This window comes from Chiloscyllium punctatum, chromosome 10 (genome assembly GCF_047496795.1).
Source record: "Chiloscyllium punctatum isolate Juve2018m chromosome 10, sChiPun1.3, whole genome shotgun sequence".
Lineage (NCBI taxonomy): Eukaryota > Metazoa > Chordata > Chondrichthyes > Orectolobiformes > Hemiscylliidae > Chiloscyllium > Chiloscyllium punctatum.
Window position 1 is genome coordinate 16,494,837 of NC_092748.1, and position 13,589 is coordinate 16,508,425.

At 42.6% G+C, this 13,589-nt stretch overlaps 1 protein-coding gene across 1 annotated transcript in view; it reads right to left on the bottom strand.

Moving 5' to 3' along the window:
- Positions 1 to 13,367, bottom strand: part of LOC140481922 (ATP-dependent 6-phosphofructokinase, liver type-like) — a 61,606-nt gene extending 48,239 nt beyond the window's left edge. The window contains 1 exon segment of the mRNA XM_072578603.1: positions 13,111 to 13,367. Coding sequence (XP_072434704.1) covers positions 13,111 to 13,195 — 85 coding nt within the window. The 5' untranslated portion in view covers positions 13,196 to 13,367.
- Positions 13,368 to 13,589: the final 222 nt, after the last annotated feature.

A 13,589-nucleotide genomic window follows, 5' to 3' on the forward strand; every position in this document is an offset into this window, starting at 1 on the left:
GAGGCACAAGGGGTCAAATTACTCCCTTTGTGTGCTAAACAAATACATATACAGTAACTATTATGTGCAATGTTGTTATTAAACTGTAGTAACACCATTGCAGAAAAATCCCACATGAACCAAAAATGCTTTAAAGTAATTCCTTTACCATGCTTTTAATGCATGATTGCAAATTGTACCCAGTCATTAGATCTGGCCTTACTAGTACTTTACTTTATGGTTTTCAGCTCAACATAAAGATTTTGAATTGGGGAGAAAGGTCGACATTCATAACATAAGAAAGCATCTGACCAAAGTGAACAGGGAGCAGATACTTATAGGAAAATCCACATCGAAACAGTGGGAGTCATTCAAAAAGGAAGCAGTAAAAGTGCCAGGCCAGTAATGTGAAGATTGGGACCAAAAATTCCAGAAAACTCTGGATATCGAGGAATGGACAGAACTGGATAAAGGGAGAAAGCTAGATACCGAGAAGCTGTGAACACCAGAAGCCCTAGAGGCAAGAAGAAAGTACCAGGTGTTACTTTGAGAAAGTGAGGAAGAGTCGGAAAGTAGGAAAACAAAGAGGGGGCATGAGAAAACTTTAGGGGATAAAACTCAAAGGCATTTTATAAATCTATTAGTGGCAAGAGGATACCCAGGGCAAGGGTGGGGTCCACTAGGGAACTACGTGGTAAACTGTGGGCAGAGCTGGAGCTTTACACACTGACTCACAGTACAGAAGAATAACGTGAGCATAGAAACCAGGGAAGAGGGCTGTGAACAAATTAGAATTGAAAGGGAGGATGTATTAACAGTTTTAGTCGGCTTAAAATTGGATAAGTCCCTGTACTGCTGTGGAAGGCAATGGAGCAGATTGTAGGGACCTTGACAGTAATTTTCAAATCCTCTCTGGAAACAAGAGAACATAAAACACAGAACAGTACAGGTCCTTCAGCCCTCAATGTTGTGCCAACCTGTTATCCTACTCTAAGATCAAACTAACCTACATAACCTTCATTTTACTATCAAGCATGTGCCTATCCAAGAGTCGCTTAAATGTCCCTAATGTATCTGACTCTATTATCACCGCTGGCACCCAGCACCCATGCACCCAGCACTCTGTGTAAAGAATCTACCTCTGACATCTCTCCCAAACCTTCCTCCAATCAACTGAAAATTATGCCCCCTCATGATAGCCATTTCTGCCCTGGGAAAAAGTCTCTGTCTATCCACTTCTATCTATGCCTCTCAAATTCTTGTACACCTCTATCAAGTCACCTTTCATCCTTCTTCGCTCCAATGAGAAAGCTCCCTCAACCTTTCTTCATAATACATGCCCTCCAGGCCAGACAGCATTCCTGGTAAATATACTCCACACCCTCTCTAAAGCTTCCACATCCTTCCTGTAATGAGGCGACCAGAACGGAGCACAATATTCGAAGTGTGATCGAACCAGAGCTCTATACGGCTACAGCATAACCTTGCAGCTCTTTAACTCCATACCCCTGCTAATGATGAGAAAGCGTGTAACCTTACATGTGACACATTTGCTACAGGATGTGAGAAAATGCTTGTTCTGAAGAATCAGAGACATCTGTTTTTAGTGTCAATGGATCGGTGTGAGTAAGGTTCACATTTGTTCACTTGCGTAATGTGTACTTCCCTCTCGTGTTGGAGGCGAGAGGTGTGCATATTTCACAGTAGGGTGTCGGGTAACTAAATTTCTGTTTATAGTGAAGACTCTTAACTAAAGTCATACTCAATATGCTAGAAATAGAACAATCCTGATACATTTTCATGTGTAGCACACTGAGCAGATTTGAATTTATGCAGCTCATGTCTGTCATGTTAACTGCTGTAGAGAGAGAGAGAGAGAGAGAGATTTTATTCCTGCTTATCTGATTAAGGACATGCGGCGTTTTTATAATTTTAATACCAAATTCTACATAAAGACAGCTTGTTTGCAGCATCAAGGGAGTAGCCTGAAAGATCTCTTAAGGGTAACAGCTGGCGCCGCTACTCTGCTGAAGGTTTTCGAACTTCACATACCAACAAGCCAGGCTTGAGCTATGTTATAGTGTAACACTGATGCCATTGGTGAATAATTTAAACTAAACTGAGTGTAAGGGTTTTATATCCCAGACTACCACAGAATATGATCTCCTGGACGAACAAAGAGAAGCTTACAGGTCGAGTCCATCACGGGTTCCCTGAGCTGTCTCAAATAGGTATTTTGACAATGAAAGCCATCACACCATACGCTTTAACAAACCTATCAACTTGGGTGGCATCTTTGAGGGATCTATGGATGTGGACCCCAAGATCCCTCTGTTCCTCCACACTGATAAGAATCCTGCCTTTAATCCTGCAATCTGCATTCAAATTTGACCTTCCAAAGTAAATGACTTCACACTTTTCCAGGATGAACTCTATCGCCACTTTTCAGCCCAGCTCTGCACCCTGTCAATGTCCATTGCAACCTACAACAGCCCTCCACACCATCAAGAACTCCACCAACCTTCCTGTCATCGGCAAACTTACTAACCCACCCTTCCACTTCCTCATCCAAGTCAGGGGACTGGAGAACAGCTAACACGGTCTCATTATTCAAGAAGGGTGGTAGGGATAAACAAAGGAACTATAGGCCTGAGTTTGTTAAAGGGGAACTATCGGATAAAATTCTGAGTGGTGAGACCTCTTCTGGAGTACTGCATCCAGTTCTGGTCACCCAATTAATAGGAAGGTTATTATTAAGCTAGAGCTGGGTCAGAAGAGATTTACCAGTATGGAAGGTTAGAGTTTAAAAAAAAATGCTGGGACCTTTTACGCTGAAGTGCAGGAGATTGAGAGTGACCTTATAGAGGTTTATACAGTCATGAGGGGCATAGATAAGTTGAATTGCAGGTGTCTTTTCCCTAGGATGGGGAATTTCAAAACGAGTGGGCACATTCTTTAAAGTGAGATGTCAGAAATTTTAAAAAAGACAAGGGACAATTCTTTTTAAAAAACAGGGTGGTTTGCACGTGGGATGAACTTCATGAGAAAGTGGTGGATGTCGACACAGTTATAGCATTTAAAATACACTTGGATAAGTACATAAACAGGAAAGGTTCGAGAGGATCTGGGCCAGAATGGCTAGTGAGACCAGCTTAGTTTGGGATCATGGTCAGTGAGGACTGGTTGGACGGAAGGGTCTGTTTCCTTGCTGCACGACTCTACGACAGAATTAGCCTCGACTTGGAGAAGCAAGGATCAATCAAAAATAGCCAGCATGGCTTCATCAGGTTAAGATCATGTCTGTTAAGTTAGATTGAGTTTTCCAAGGAAGTGACTGGATGTGTGGATGAGGTTATTCAAATAGACGTCATCTACATCAACTTTGGTAATGCTTTTCATAGGTGATGCATAGGGGACTGGTCAAGAATCTAAGAGCCCATTAGATCCACAGCAATTTGGCAAACTGGATGAAAAAATAATCAGCTTACTGGCAGGAGGCAGAAGGTTATTGTTGAAGATTGTTTTTGTGATGGGAAGACTGAGCTCTGTGGCATACCATAGGCTTTGGTAATATGTCCTTTGCTGTTTGTAGTGCACATTAATAATCTAGATATGAACATTGGAGATTTATTGAGTAGGTTTGCTGATGACATGAAAAATGGTTGTGGTAAATAGCGAGATGGAAAGCCTTAGAATCAAAGGTGATATGTGTCGTGTTGTGTCGTCATGGTCTTACCAGACCATGGGAACTGCTCTCTCAGAGGGAAGCGACTGGTGGTGATTTAACCAGAGGCCTCACTCAGGTGAGGGAAGAGGTTGAGAAGGAGAGTCCTTCGTGGTAACCTCAAACTGGTGATGGGAATTGAACCCACACTTTACTCTCACCTAAACCAACAATCCAGCCAACTGAACTAAACCGATTCCCAAAAGGTGATATAGATTGGCAGGTAAAATGGGCAGAGTAATGGCAAATGGAAATTAATCCTGAAAATTTTAGGAGTTCTAGCATGGCAAGGGAGTACACAAGAATGGTTGTACCCTAGGAAGTACAGAGGATCAGAAGGAATTTGGTATGATGTCTGCAGATGCACGAAAGTAACAGAACAAGTGGATAAGGTAGTTAAGAAGTCAAAAGGGACACTTGATGAGGCACTGAGTACAAGAGTGAGGAGGTTACAATGGAGCTGTATGATACATTAGTTCGGCCACAGGTGGAATACTGTGTTCAGCTTTCTTGTTGCCCCACAGCAAGAAGGATTTGATTGCGCTGGAGAGGGGTGCAGTGAAGATTCACCAGGACGTCGTTTTACCTGCAGCATTTCAGCTTTAAAGAGAGACTGGATAGGCTGAGCTCATTTTCTTCAAAGCAGAGAAGGTGAAGCGTGGACCTGATTGAGGTGTACCAAATTAAGGGAGAATGGAGAGGGTAGGTAGGAAGCAACTTTTCCCCATAGCACAGGAGTCAATAACCAGATGGCTTAAATTTAAAGTAAAGGGCAGGAAGTTTAGAGGAATTTAAGGAAAAATCATTTTTATCCAAAAGCCGGTGCTTATCTGGAACTCGCTATTTAAAAGGGTGGTAGAGGCAGGAATAATCGCAACATTCGATAAGTATTTAGTTCATTGTTTGAAGTGCCATGGAACACAAGTCTATGAACCATATGCTGAATACAGGATGAGAGTGGAAGAAAAGGATGGATACGTTAGGCCAAAGGGCCTCTTTCTGTCACATAAAACTCTATACACACACAACCAAATCAAAACTGGGATGGTACGACTGTAATTTTAACAACCATTAAACCATAATGCATTGAGGTACGAAAGGAAGAACTGCTTTATATAGTGTTTTAAACCAGTTCTTCCCTTCATACCACCCTCAGGCAACTGTCTGTGTGGAGTTTGCACATTCTCCCTGTATTTGCATGGGTTTCCTCCAGAAGCTCCAGTTTCCTCACACAGCCCAAAGGATATGCAAGTTAGGTAAACTGGCTATACTAAACTGCCCATAGTGGTCAGGGATGGGCGGGTTAAGTGTGTTAGCCATGAGAAATGCAGCGTTACAGGGATAGGCTAGGGGAATGGGTCTGAGTGAGACGCTGTTCAGAGGGTTGGTGTGGGCTCACTGGGTCGAAGGGCGTGTTTCCACACTATTGGGATTCTGTGTATTTATACAAAAAGAATACCAAGAATTAAAATTCAAGTAAAATGACAATTACGTGGTAAATAGCTGGAATTTTTGATCTCAGCACAATCCCATTAACCTTATTCAAATGCCAGTTCATTTGTTTTGGTCCAACAGGCTGAGAGAAGAGTGTCAGTCAAGATACGAAATAGGTAGCCACTTGGCCCAGTAAGTCCATGCCAACTCCCTGTACAACTATTTAGTCAGTGCCATTTTTGCATTAACAGCTGTTTTGCCTTTCAATATAATTGTAAATTGGAGGGGGAGGGTTGGGGAACAAAGAGGACTAGGGCATAAAAAGAAGAAATAAGTCTGTCATCTGACTATTTGGGCCATGTGACAAAGGATGATGGTTCATTTTAAGTCTAATTTCATACGACTGGATACCTCACATTATACATGGCTCGCTAAACGAACACCCTCACACCCTGGTCCTTAAATATTCAATGATGATCTGAACCCATTGATGCACTCCCGATAACACATTCTACACGCAAAATTTTTTTAAAAGCATAATTGCTGCACAAACAGAGTACTTTTTTTATTAAGTAATTCAGAGAAGGTCCAATGTTTATTTCAGCACAGAGCAACATTCCTCAGATCTCGTGGTCTGCCTACAGCGAACCGCCGAGCATATACTGAGGTAAAATTACTGGACTGTTACTGATGGTGCTGGTATTGATGAGATCATCATTAGCTGTTGAAATAAGAAGGGAAATGGTAAAATATTGAAATGCATGGATGATATTTGCTATATTCTAATTTGTTACATTGCCATCTGTAAGACTAAAAAAGGCCAATTGAATGCGAATAGGCTTGAGATTTCCAAACATCTGTTGATCGATGAGGAAGATTTTTTTAAAAAGCCTTCATTCTACAAAACTGTCTCCCAAACACTTCATGCCAACCTCTTATTCAGGTCAACTCTAATTGCTAAACCATTCATCTTATGTTAATCATGATTCAGCATGTTGCCATGCCAACTACAAAGTTTGCTTTTCAGAGATTTAGCGCTGTTGTGATTTTATAGCAAGTGCTAATTTCAGGATGCTTCCCTATCATTAACCCCAGTACAAGGCATCAATATCTATAACTCGTTTGTACATTGCGTTTCAATATATTTTTCAATATCGGGTTTGTGTGACCTCACTGCGTTGGGATAGTATTGAAAACAAAAGAGCTGAATGGAGGCTATAAGCTATAGCAGTGTGAACACTGGGTACTCTACATACCATTTATGCTGGACTTTCATTGCATTGTAACCAGGCTAGCCTCAAACCTAGCTTTCCTGTTGGGAAATGAAAATACAAGCCTGCTTGTCGAGGCCTGTAATTGACATTTACTGTTCCCAGACCACATAAAACTTTACCCAAAAGATTGAGAAGATTCTAACTAAAGTTGTAAAATTATCAAATGAAAGAAGAAAATCCAGGATTTAAACCTGAATGCACTGGGGGCAATGGAAGCCATTGTAGCGGTATCTATGGCTCAGCATTTCATACTGATCCTTCAGATTCAAAACCTTGTGTGTTCCAGGCCCACTCTACAGTTGGTGATGGATGGTTTTGGGGGAGGGGGGCAAGAGAAGGTTTCAAAGTAAGAGGAAAGGCAAGAAAAGGCTCCAAGTCACTGCCCACCTTCCCGATTCCAGGACATTTGATCAGTTCCTGGGTGCCTTTGAATGAGGGACTGCTTCCCTCTCCTACAAAACTACAGACTCCACAGGGTGTATTTGTCAGTCTTCCTGCATGACAAGTTCTGCTGGATATAAAGACTTGAAAATAGTTGGGTGGGAAGATCATCATGAGTTGGGAAAGAGTATACACAGTTTAAAAAAAAAAGAGGGTGAAAAACAGTAGGCTAAGACAAGAGGGGATGTACGCAATCAAGGATTTCACTAATAATGGATGGGAAGTGTGGAAGAAGGAGGTGATATAAAGATTAGGGCAAGTTAGGTCACATTTGTCCTGACCATTAAGCTTTTTTTGAGCAGGTCACTGATTAGGGGGATAAGGAGTATCTATCAATATTATCTGGAAGAACTTTTGAGAATTGACAGTGAGCATCTGGATAGTCAGTCTCCCAAAAAGCTACAGATGTTGAGACCACTGAAACTTGAGACTGAATGAAACAGGACACTAATCAAGTCTCTCTTTAAAGTTCTCAAAAATAGTTAGTAGGTAGCGTCACCTGACAAAGCTCTCTGATAGGAACATCAGTATCTTTGAGAAATTGTGTCGAAAGCTCTTTGGTAAAAGTTACAATTACTGTATGTAAAACAATTACATTGTATCAATGACATTTTCTCTCCAAAGTGAGTATACTGACACCAAATGATACCCACCGATGGGAAAGACAACAATATAAATAACATTCCAACTAGAGAACCAACACCAGAGCTGCTGTCAATTCCAAAGGTCAAAAGTAAATATAAAAAATGGCTCAGTAGTTGGCACGCTCATTGGCACAACATTCCAGGTTCAAATCCCACTTTGTGGCTTGAATGCAAAAGACTGCCATAGTGTTAAGGGTTTAGATGGAGAGGAATTTGTTAAGTGTGTACAAGGCAATTTTCTGATTCAGTATGTGGATGTACCTACTAGAGAAGGTGCAAAACTCGACCTACTCTTGGGAAATAAGGCAGGGCAAGTGACTGAGGTGTCAGTGGGGGAGCACTTTGGGGCCAGTGACCATAATTCTATTCGTTTTAAAATAGTGATGGAAAAGGATAGACCAGACCAAAAGTTGACGTTCTAAATTGGAGAAAGGCCAATTTTGTCGGTATTAGGCAAGGACTTTCGAAAGCTGATTGGAGGCAGATGTTCGCAGGTAAAGGGAAGGCTGGAAAATGGGAAGCCTTCAGAAATTAGATAATGAAAAACCAGAGAAAGTATATTCCTGTTAGGATGAAAGGAAAAGCGGGGAGGTATAGGGAATGCTGGATGACTAAAGAAAGTGAGGGTTTGTTTCAGAAAAAGAAGAAAGCATATGTCAGGTAGAGACAGGATAGATTGAGTGAATCCTTAGAAAAGTATTAAGGCAGTCGGAGTTTACTTAAGAGGGAAATCAAGATGGCAAAAAAGGGACAGGAGATAGCTATGGCAAATAGATTTAAGGAGAATCCAAAAGGTCTTTACAAATATATTAAAGGACAAAAGGGTAACTAGGGAGAGAATAGGGCCCCTCAAAGATCAGCAAGGTGGCCTTTGTGTGGAGTCGCAGAAAATGGGGAAATACTAAATGAGTGTTTTGCAACAGTGTTTACTGTGGAAAAGGATATGAAAGATATAGAATGTAGGGAATTAGATGGTGACATCTTGAAAAATGTCCATATTACAGAGGAGAAAGTGCTGGATGTCTTGAAACGCATAAAGGTGGATAAATCCCCAGGACCTGATCAGGTGTATCCTAGAACTCTGTGGGAAGCTAGAGAAGTGATTGCTGGGCCTCTTGCTGAGTTATTTGTATCATCAATAGTCACAGGCGAGGTGCCAGAAGACTGGAGGTTGGCAAACGTGGTGTCACTGTTTAAGAAGGGTAGTAAGGACAAACCAGGGAACTATAGACCGGTGAGCCTGACCTCAGTGGTGGGCAAGTTGTTAGAGAGAATCCTGAGACACAGGATGTACATGTATTTGATTTGGAAAGGACTGATTAGGGATAGTCAACATGGCTTTGTGCATGGGAAATCATGTCTCACAAACTTGATTGAGTTTTTTGAAGAAGTAATAAAGAGGACAGAGGGCAGAGCGGTAGATGTGATCTATATGGACTTCAGTAAGGTGTTTGACAAGGTTCCCCATGGGAGTCTGGTTAGCAAAGTTAGATCTCATGGAATACAGGGAGAACTAGTCAATAGGATACAGAACTGGCTCAAAGGTAGAAGACAGAGGATGGTGGTGGAAGGTTGTTTTTCAGACTGGAGGCCTGTGACCAGTGGAGTGCCACAAGGATCGGTGCTGGGTCCTCTACTTTTTGTCATATATATATATGTGATTTGGATGTGAGCATGAGAGGTATAGTTAGTAAGTTTGCAGATAACACCAAAATTGGAGGTGTAGTGGACAGCAAAGAAGATTACCTCGGATTACAACAGGATCTTGATCAGATGGGCCAATGGGCTGAGAAGTGGCAGAGGGAGTTTAATTCAGATAAATGCGATGTGCTGCATTTTGGGAAAGCAAATCTTAGCAGGACTTATACACTTAGTGGTAAGGTCCTTGGGAGTGTTGCTGAACAAAGAGACCTTGGAGTGCAGTTCATAGCTCCTTGAAAGTGGAGTCACAGATAGATAGGATAGTGAAGGTGATGTTTGGTATGCTTTCCTTTTTGGTCAGAGTATTGAGTACAGGAGGTGGGAGGTAATGTTGCGGCTGCACAGGTCATTGGTTAGGCCACTGTTGGAATATTGCTTGTAATTCTGATCTCCTTCCTATCGGAAAGATGTTGTGAAACTTGAAAGGGTTCAGAAAAGATTTACAAGGATGTTGCTAGGGTTGGAGGATTTGAGCTATAGGGAGAGGCTGAACAGGCTGGGGCTATTTTCCCTGGAGCATCGGAGGCTGAGTGGTAACCTTATGGAGGTTTACAAAATTATGAGGGGCATGGATAGGATAAATAGACAAAGTTGTTTCCCTGGGGTCAGGGAGTCCAGAACTAGAGGGCATAGGTTTAGGTTGAGATAGGGAAAGATATAAAAGAGACCTAAGGGGCAACATTTTCACACAGAGGATGATATGTGTATGAAATGAGCTGCCAGAGGAAGTTGTGGAGGCTGGTACAATTGCAACATTTAAAAGGCATTTGGATGGATATATGAATGGGAAGGGTTTGGAGGGACGTGGGCCGGATGCTGGCAGGTGGGACTAGATTGGGTTGGGATATCTGGTCGGCATGGATGGGTTGGACCGAAGGGTCTGTTTCTATGCTGTACATCTCTGTGACTCTATAGACAGAGACTCCAGTGCAGCGGTTTTTTTGAAATTATTCATTTATGGTAAATGGGTGTACTGCTCGTCCTTAATTGCCCAGAGGGTAGTTAAGCATCAACCACGTTGCTGTGGGTCTGAAGTCACATGTAGGCTAAACCAGGAAAGAAAATTATTTCCTTCCCTGAAGGCCATTAGTGAAGCAGATGAATTTTTCCAACCATCAGCAATGTTTTCACGATCATCGTTATACTCTTCATTGGAGATTTTTATTAAATTCAAATTCCACTATCTGCCATGCGGTCCCCAGAACATTATCCTGGTCTCTAGGTCAATTGTTTAGCAATAATATGACTATGTCATCACTTCCCTGTTAGTAGTGAGGGATCACAGAACTAAATCCAAACTGAGGCACCATGTGCCCTCTCAACTAGATGAAAGATCACATAGCATTTCACATTTGAAAGTGGGCAGGGGAGTTCTCTGTGATATACTGGCAAATAGTAATTTTTCAAGCAACATGATTTAAACTGATTACCTGATCACTACCAGGTTTCTGTTTCTGGGAGTTTACTACTTTTTTTTTGTAGTGTTGCCATGGTAATGATTTCGTTGTAATGCACAATGTTCTATAAATGATATATAAAGACATGCAGAAAGTGCTTTAAAAATGCAAGGATGATGCAGTCCCCCATGGCAAACAACTGTTCTCAGGCAAAAGTGAGGACTGCAGATGCTGGAGATTAGAGTGGTGCTGGAAAAGCACAGCAAGTCAGACAACATCAGACGAGTAGGAAAATTGACGTTTCAGGCAGGAGCCCTTCATCAGGTATGATGTTCTCAAAATGTCCTTTGTATTTTATAATTTTCTGGAAGCTTGCAAAAAAGCAGATAGGTCAGCCAAAGGTTAAATTTAGAATTGATGCCACAGTAATCTCACACCTGCTAAAGTTAGCTCACTTAATAGCAGTGAGATTCTCTTGGGGTAAAGAATAAATGGAAGGTTAGAAATGCAACAGACTGAATGGAGGTCAGCAGGCATGAGGAATGAACATTTGTATTGTGGCCATATCCAGACTGTGAACTAGAGCAGGGATGAGTTGAAGTTATAGATCCAAGACCCAAATAGAGCAGTCAACTTCAAAAGAAACTTTATAAACAAGGTGGACCTTGTCCAAAATTAGCTTTGGCCAAGCACATGGAATTTGTCAAAATGAGGGTGCAATCTGAGAAAAGGAATACACTTTTCACATTGGTTATCCTGTTTTAGAAGTGCCACAACTAGCTACGTGCTTCTTTTAATATGATTTGTATATTTTCAAGTTTAGAATGAGAGGAGATCTAACTGAGGTGTATATGATGCTAAAGGGGATTGACCAGGTGGGCGCAGAGAGAATTAGATTAGATTCCCTACAGTGCGGAAACAGGCCCTTCAGCCCAACAAGTCTACACCGATCCTCCGAAGAGTAATCCACCCAGACCTTTATAAGACATGAGTTACACCACAACAGATGGAATATCCTGTGCAGTTCTGATCACCACATTATCGGAGTGATGTGACTGCACTGGCGAGGGTGCAGGGGAGGTTCATCAGTATGTTGCCAGGGATGAAAAGTCTCAGTTATGAGGAGAGACTGAATAGGTTGAGTTTGGAGTAGAAGGAGGCTGCTGGGAAATCATTCTGAGGTACACAAAACGGTGTAAGGTATAGACGGAGCAGACAGTGAAAATTTCTTCCCCACTGCACACATGTCCAAGGTCGGGAGGCATAAGATTATGGTGAGAAGCAAGTGGTTTAGCAGAGATCAGAAGGAAAACCCAGAGGTATAAAAAATGCTGGAAGAGAGGGTGGTGGGAATCAGGTATTCTCGGAACATTTAAGAAGCATCTGGATGAGCACATAAAATGCCAGGGCGTATGGCTATGGATCAAGCACATGGTAAATAGGATATTGTAGTACAGTTTTGTGTTGGTTGGTCTTCATAGACATTGTGGGCCAAATGGCCTACCACAACTTTTATGAATTTGGGAACACAACCGCGCATGCGCACAGTGAGCACCTTCCCAGCCCCTGAGATTAATTCTCAGGGACAACCTGACCGGCAGCACGTCCGCCACGACCTGACTCAGCCGCCATCATTGAGACTGGCAATGAAAACAAGACGACTTTTTAAAAAAGAACTACCCCCCCCCCAAAAAAAAACCCCAACCCGTTGGCCATTATACAAACAAGAGGGGGGAAAAAAATCGTAAACGAGGGAAGAACAAGTCGCGAAAAAAAAACCCAGTCGCCGTTCGAACCGGCGTGTGCCCATATCAATGATGGCGGCGAGCCCGGGGGGGATTTAACGGATGGATTTGGCCGTTGGGCTCGAGCTCTGTCCGTTAGAGCTTGAGGAAGGCGGGAGGCAGCGGGCCGGTCACATATTATTATTATTCACTTAGCGACCGGGAGGTTTAACAACAAAAGGAGCCAACCCGTCATGCAAACTGAAACGAAACGCCCCACCAGGTGGAGGGGAGGGGATTATATGAAGGTATTACACATTTTTTAAAAAAAACCCATCAATTCTCAATAATCTGATCTGAAACCAGCCTACGGATAAACCATTCCCCAAAATTGAATTATGAAGGGCGGGGGGGTGGGAGAGAAACCTTGCCAACCATGAAAAGGAAACATGAGTCGCTTCACTGGCGACCATCCTTCTCTCTCTCTCTCTCTCCCCCCCCCCACATCATCCTCTGGATGACAGAGGAACTCTGAAGTAAAACCTGGTCTTCGATCCCTCGTTCAGTCATAATCCCGGTGCGTTCATTTATTGTGTCTGAAAATCAATTATCTCCGATTTCTCCCTGATATTTTACTGACGGGGGGGGGGGGGGGGTACTGGATGAAATAGCCGGTCACGCCCGCAGGATGCGGCGACCTTGGTGGGCTGATTTTGGGGTTGGGTGGTGGGGATTTATATATTTTTTTAAAATTCAAATCTGTTCGAAGGAGACCGTTAAAAAGAAAGTCACCTTGTGCATCTCCTCCGCTGGTCAACACCGCGATGGCTTTGCCAGCGCCCCTGCTCCTCAGTTGTTCCATGTCCATTTGTGCCATGGCGTTCCCCCCACCTCCTCCTCCTCCTCCTCCTTCCTGGGTTGCAGCAGATTTCTTTTCCTCGCTTCTGGGAAGAGTTTTGCCTTCTTGCCTCCTGTCCACCCCCCCCACCGTCTCCGATTGCAGCAGTAAAGTCCCCTTCCAGCAACTCTGTGAATGCAAATGACCCCAGTCAATTAAGGCTTGCCCACATGTAATCTGTGCTTCCCAAACTCCTCCCTCATGTCCCTTCAGCCTTATATAAAAAATAAAGACTGCATAGCTTGAACTCTTGTCACAGTTAGCACGTGTGTTCTTTTTATGGACAGATATCTCACTACTGATTTGAATACTTTAATGTTATACTAAAAAAAAAGTTTTACTATAACATTTTTAAAAGTACTTTGCCTTTTTT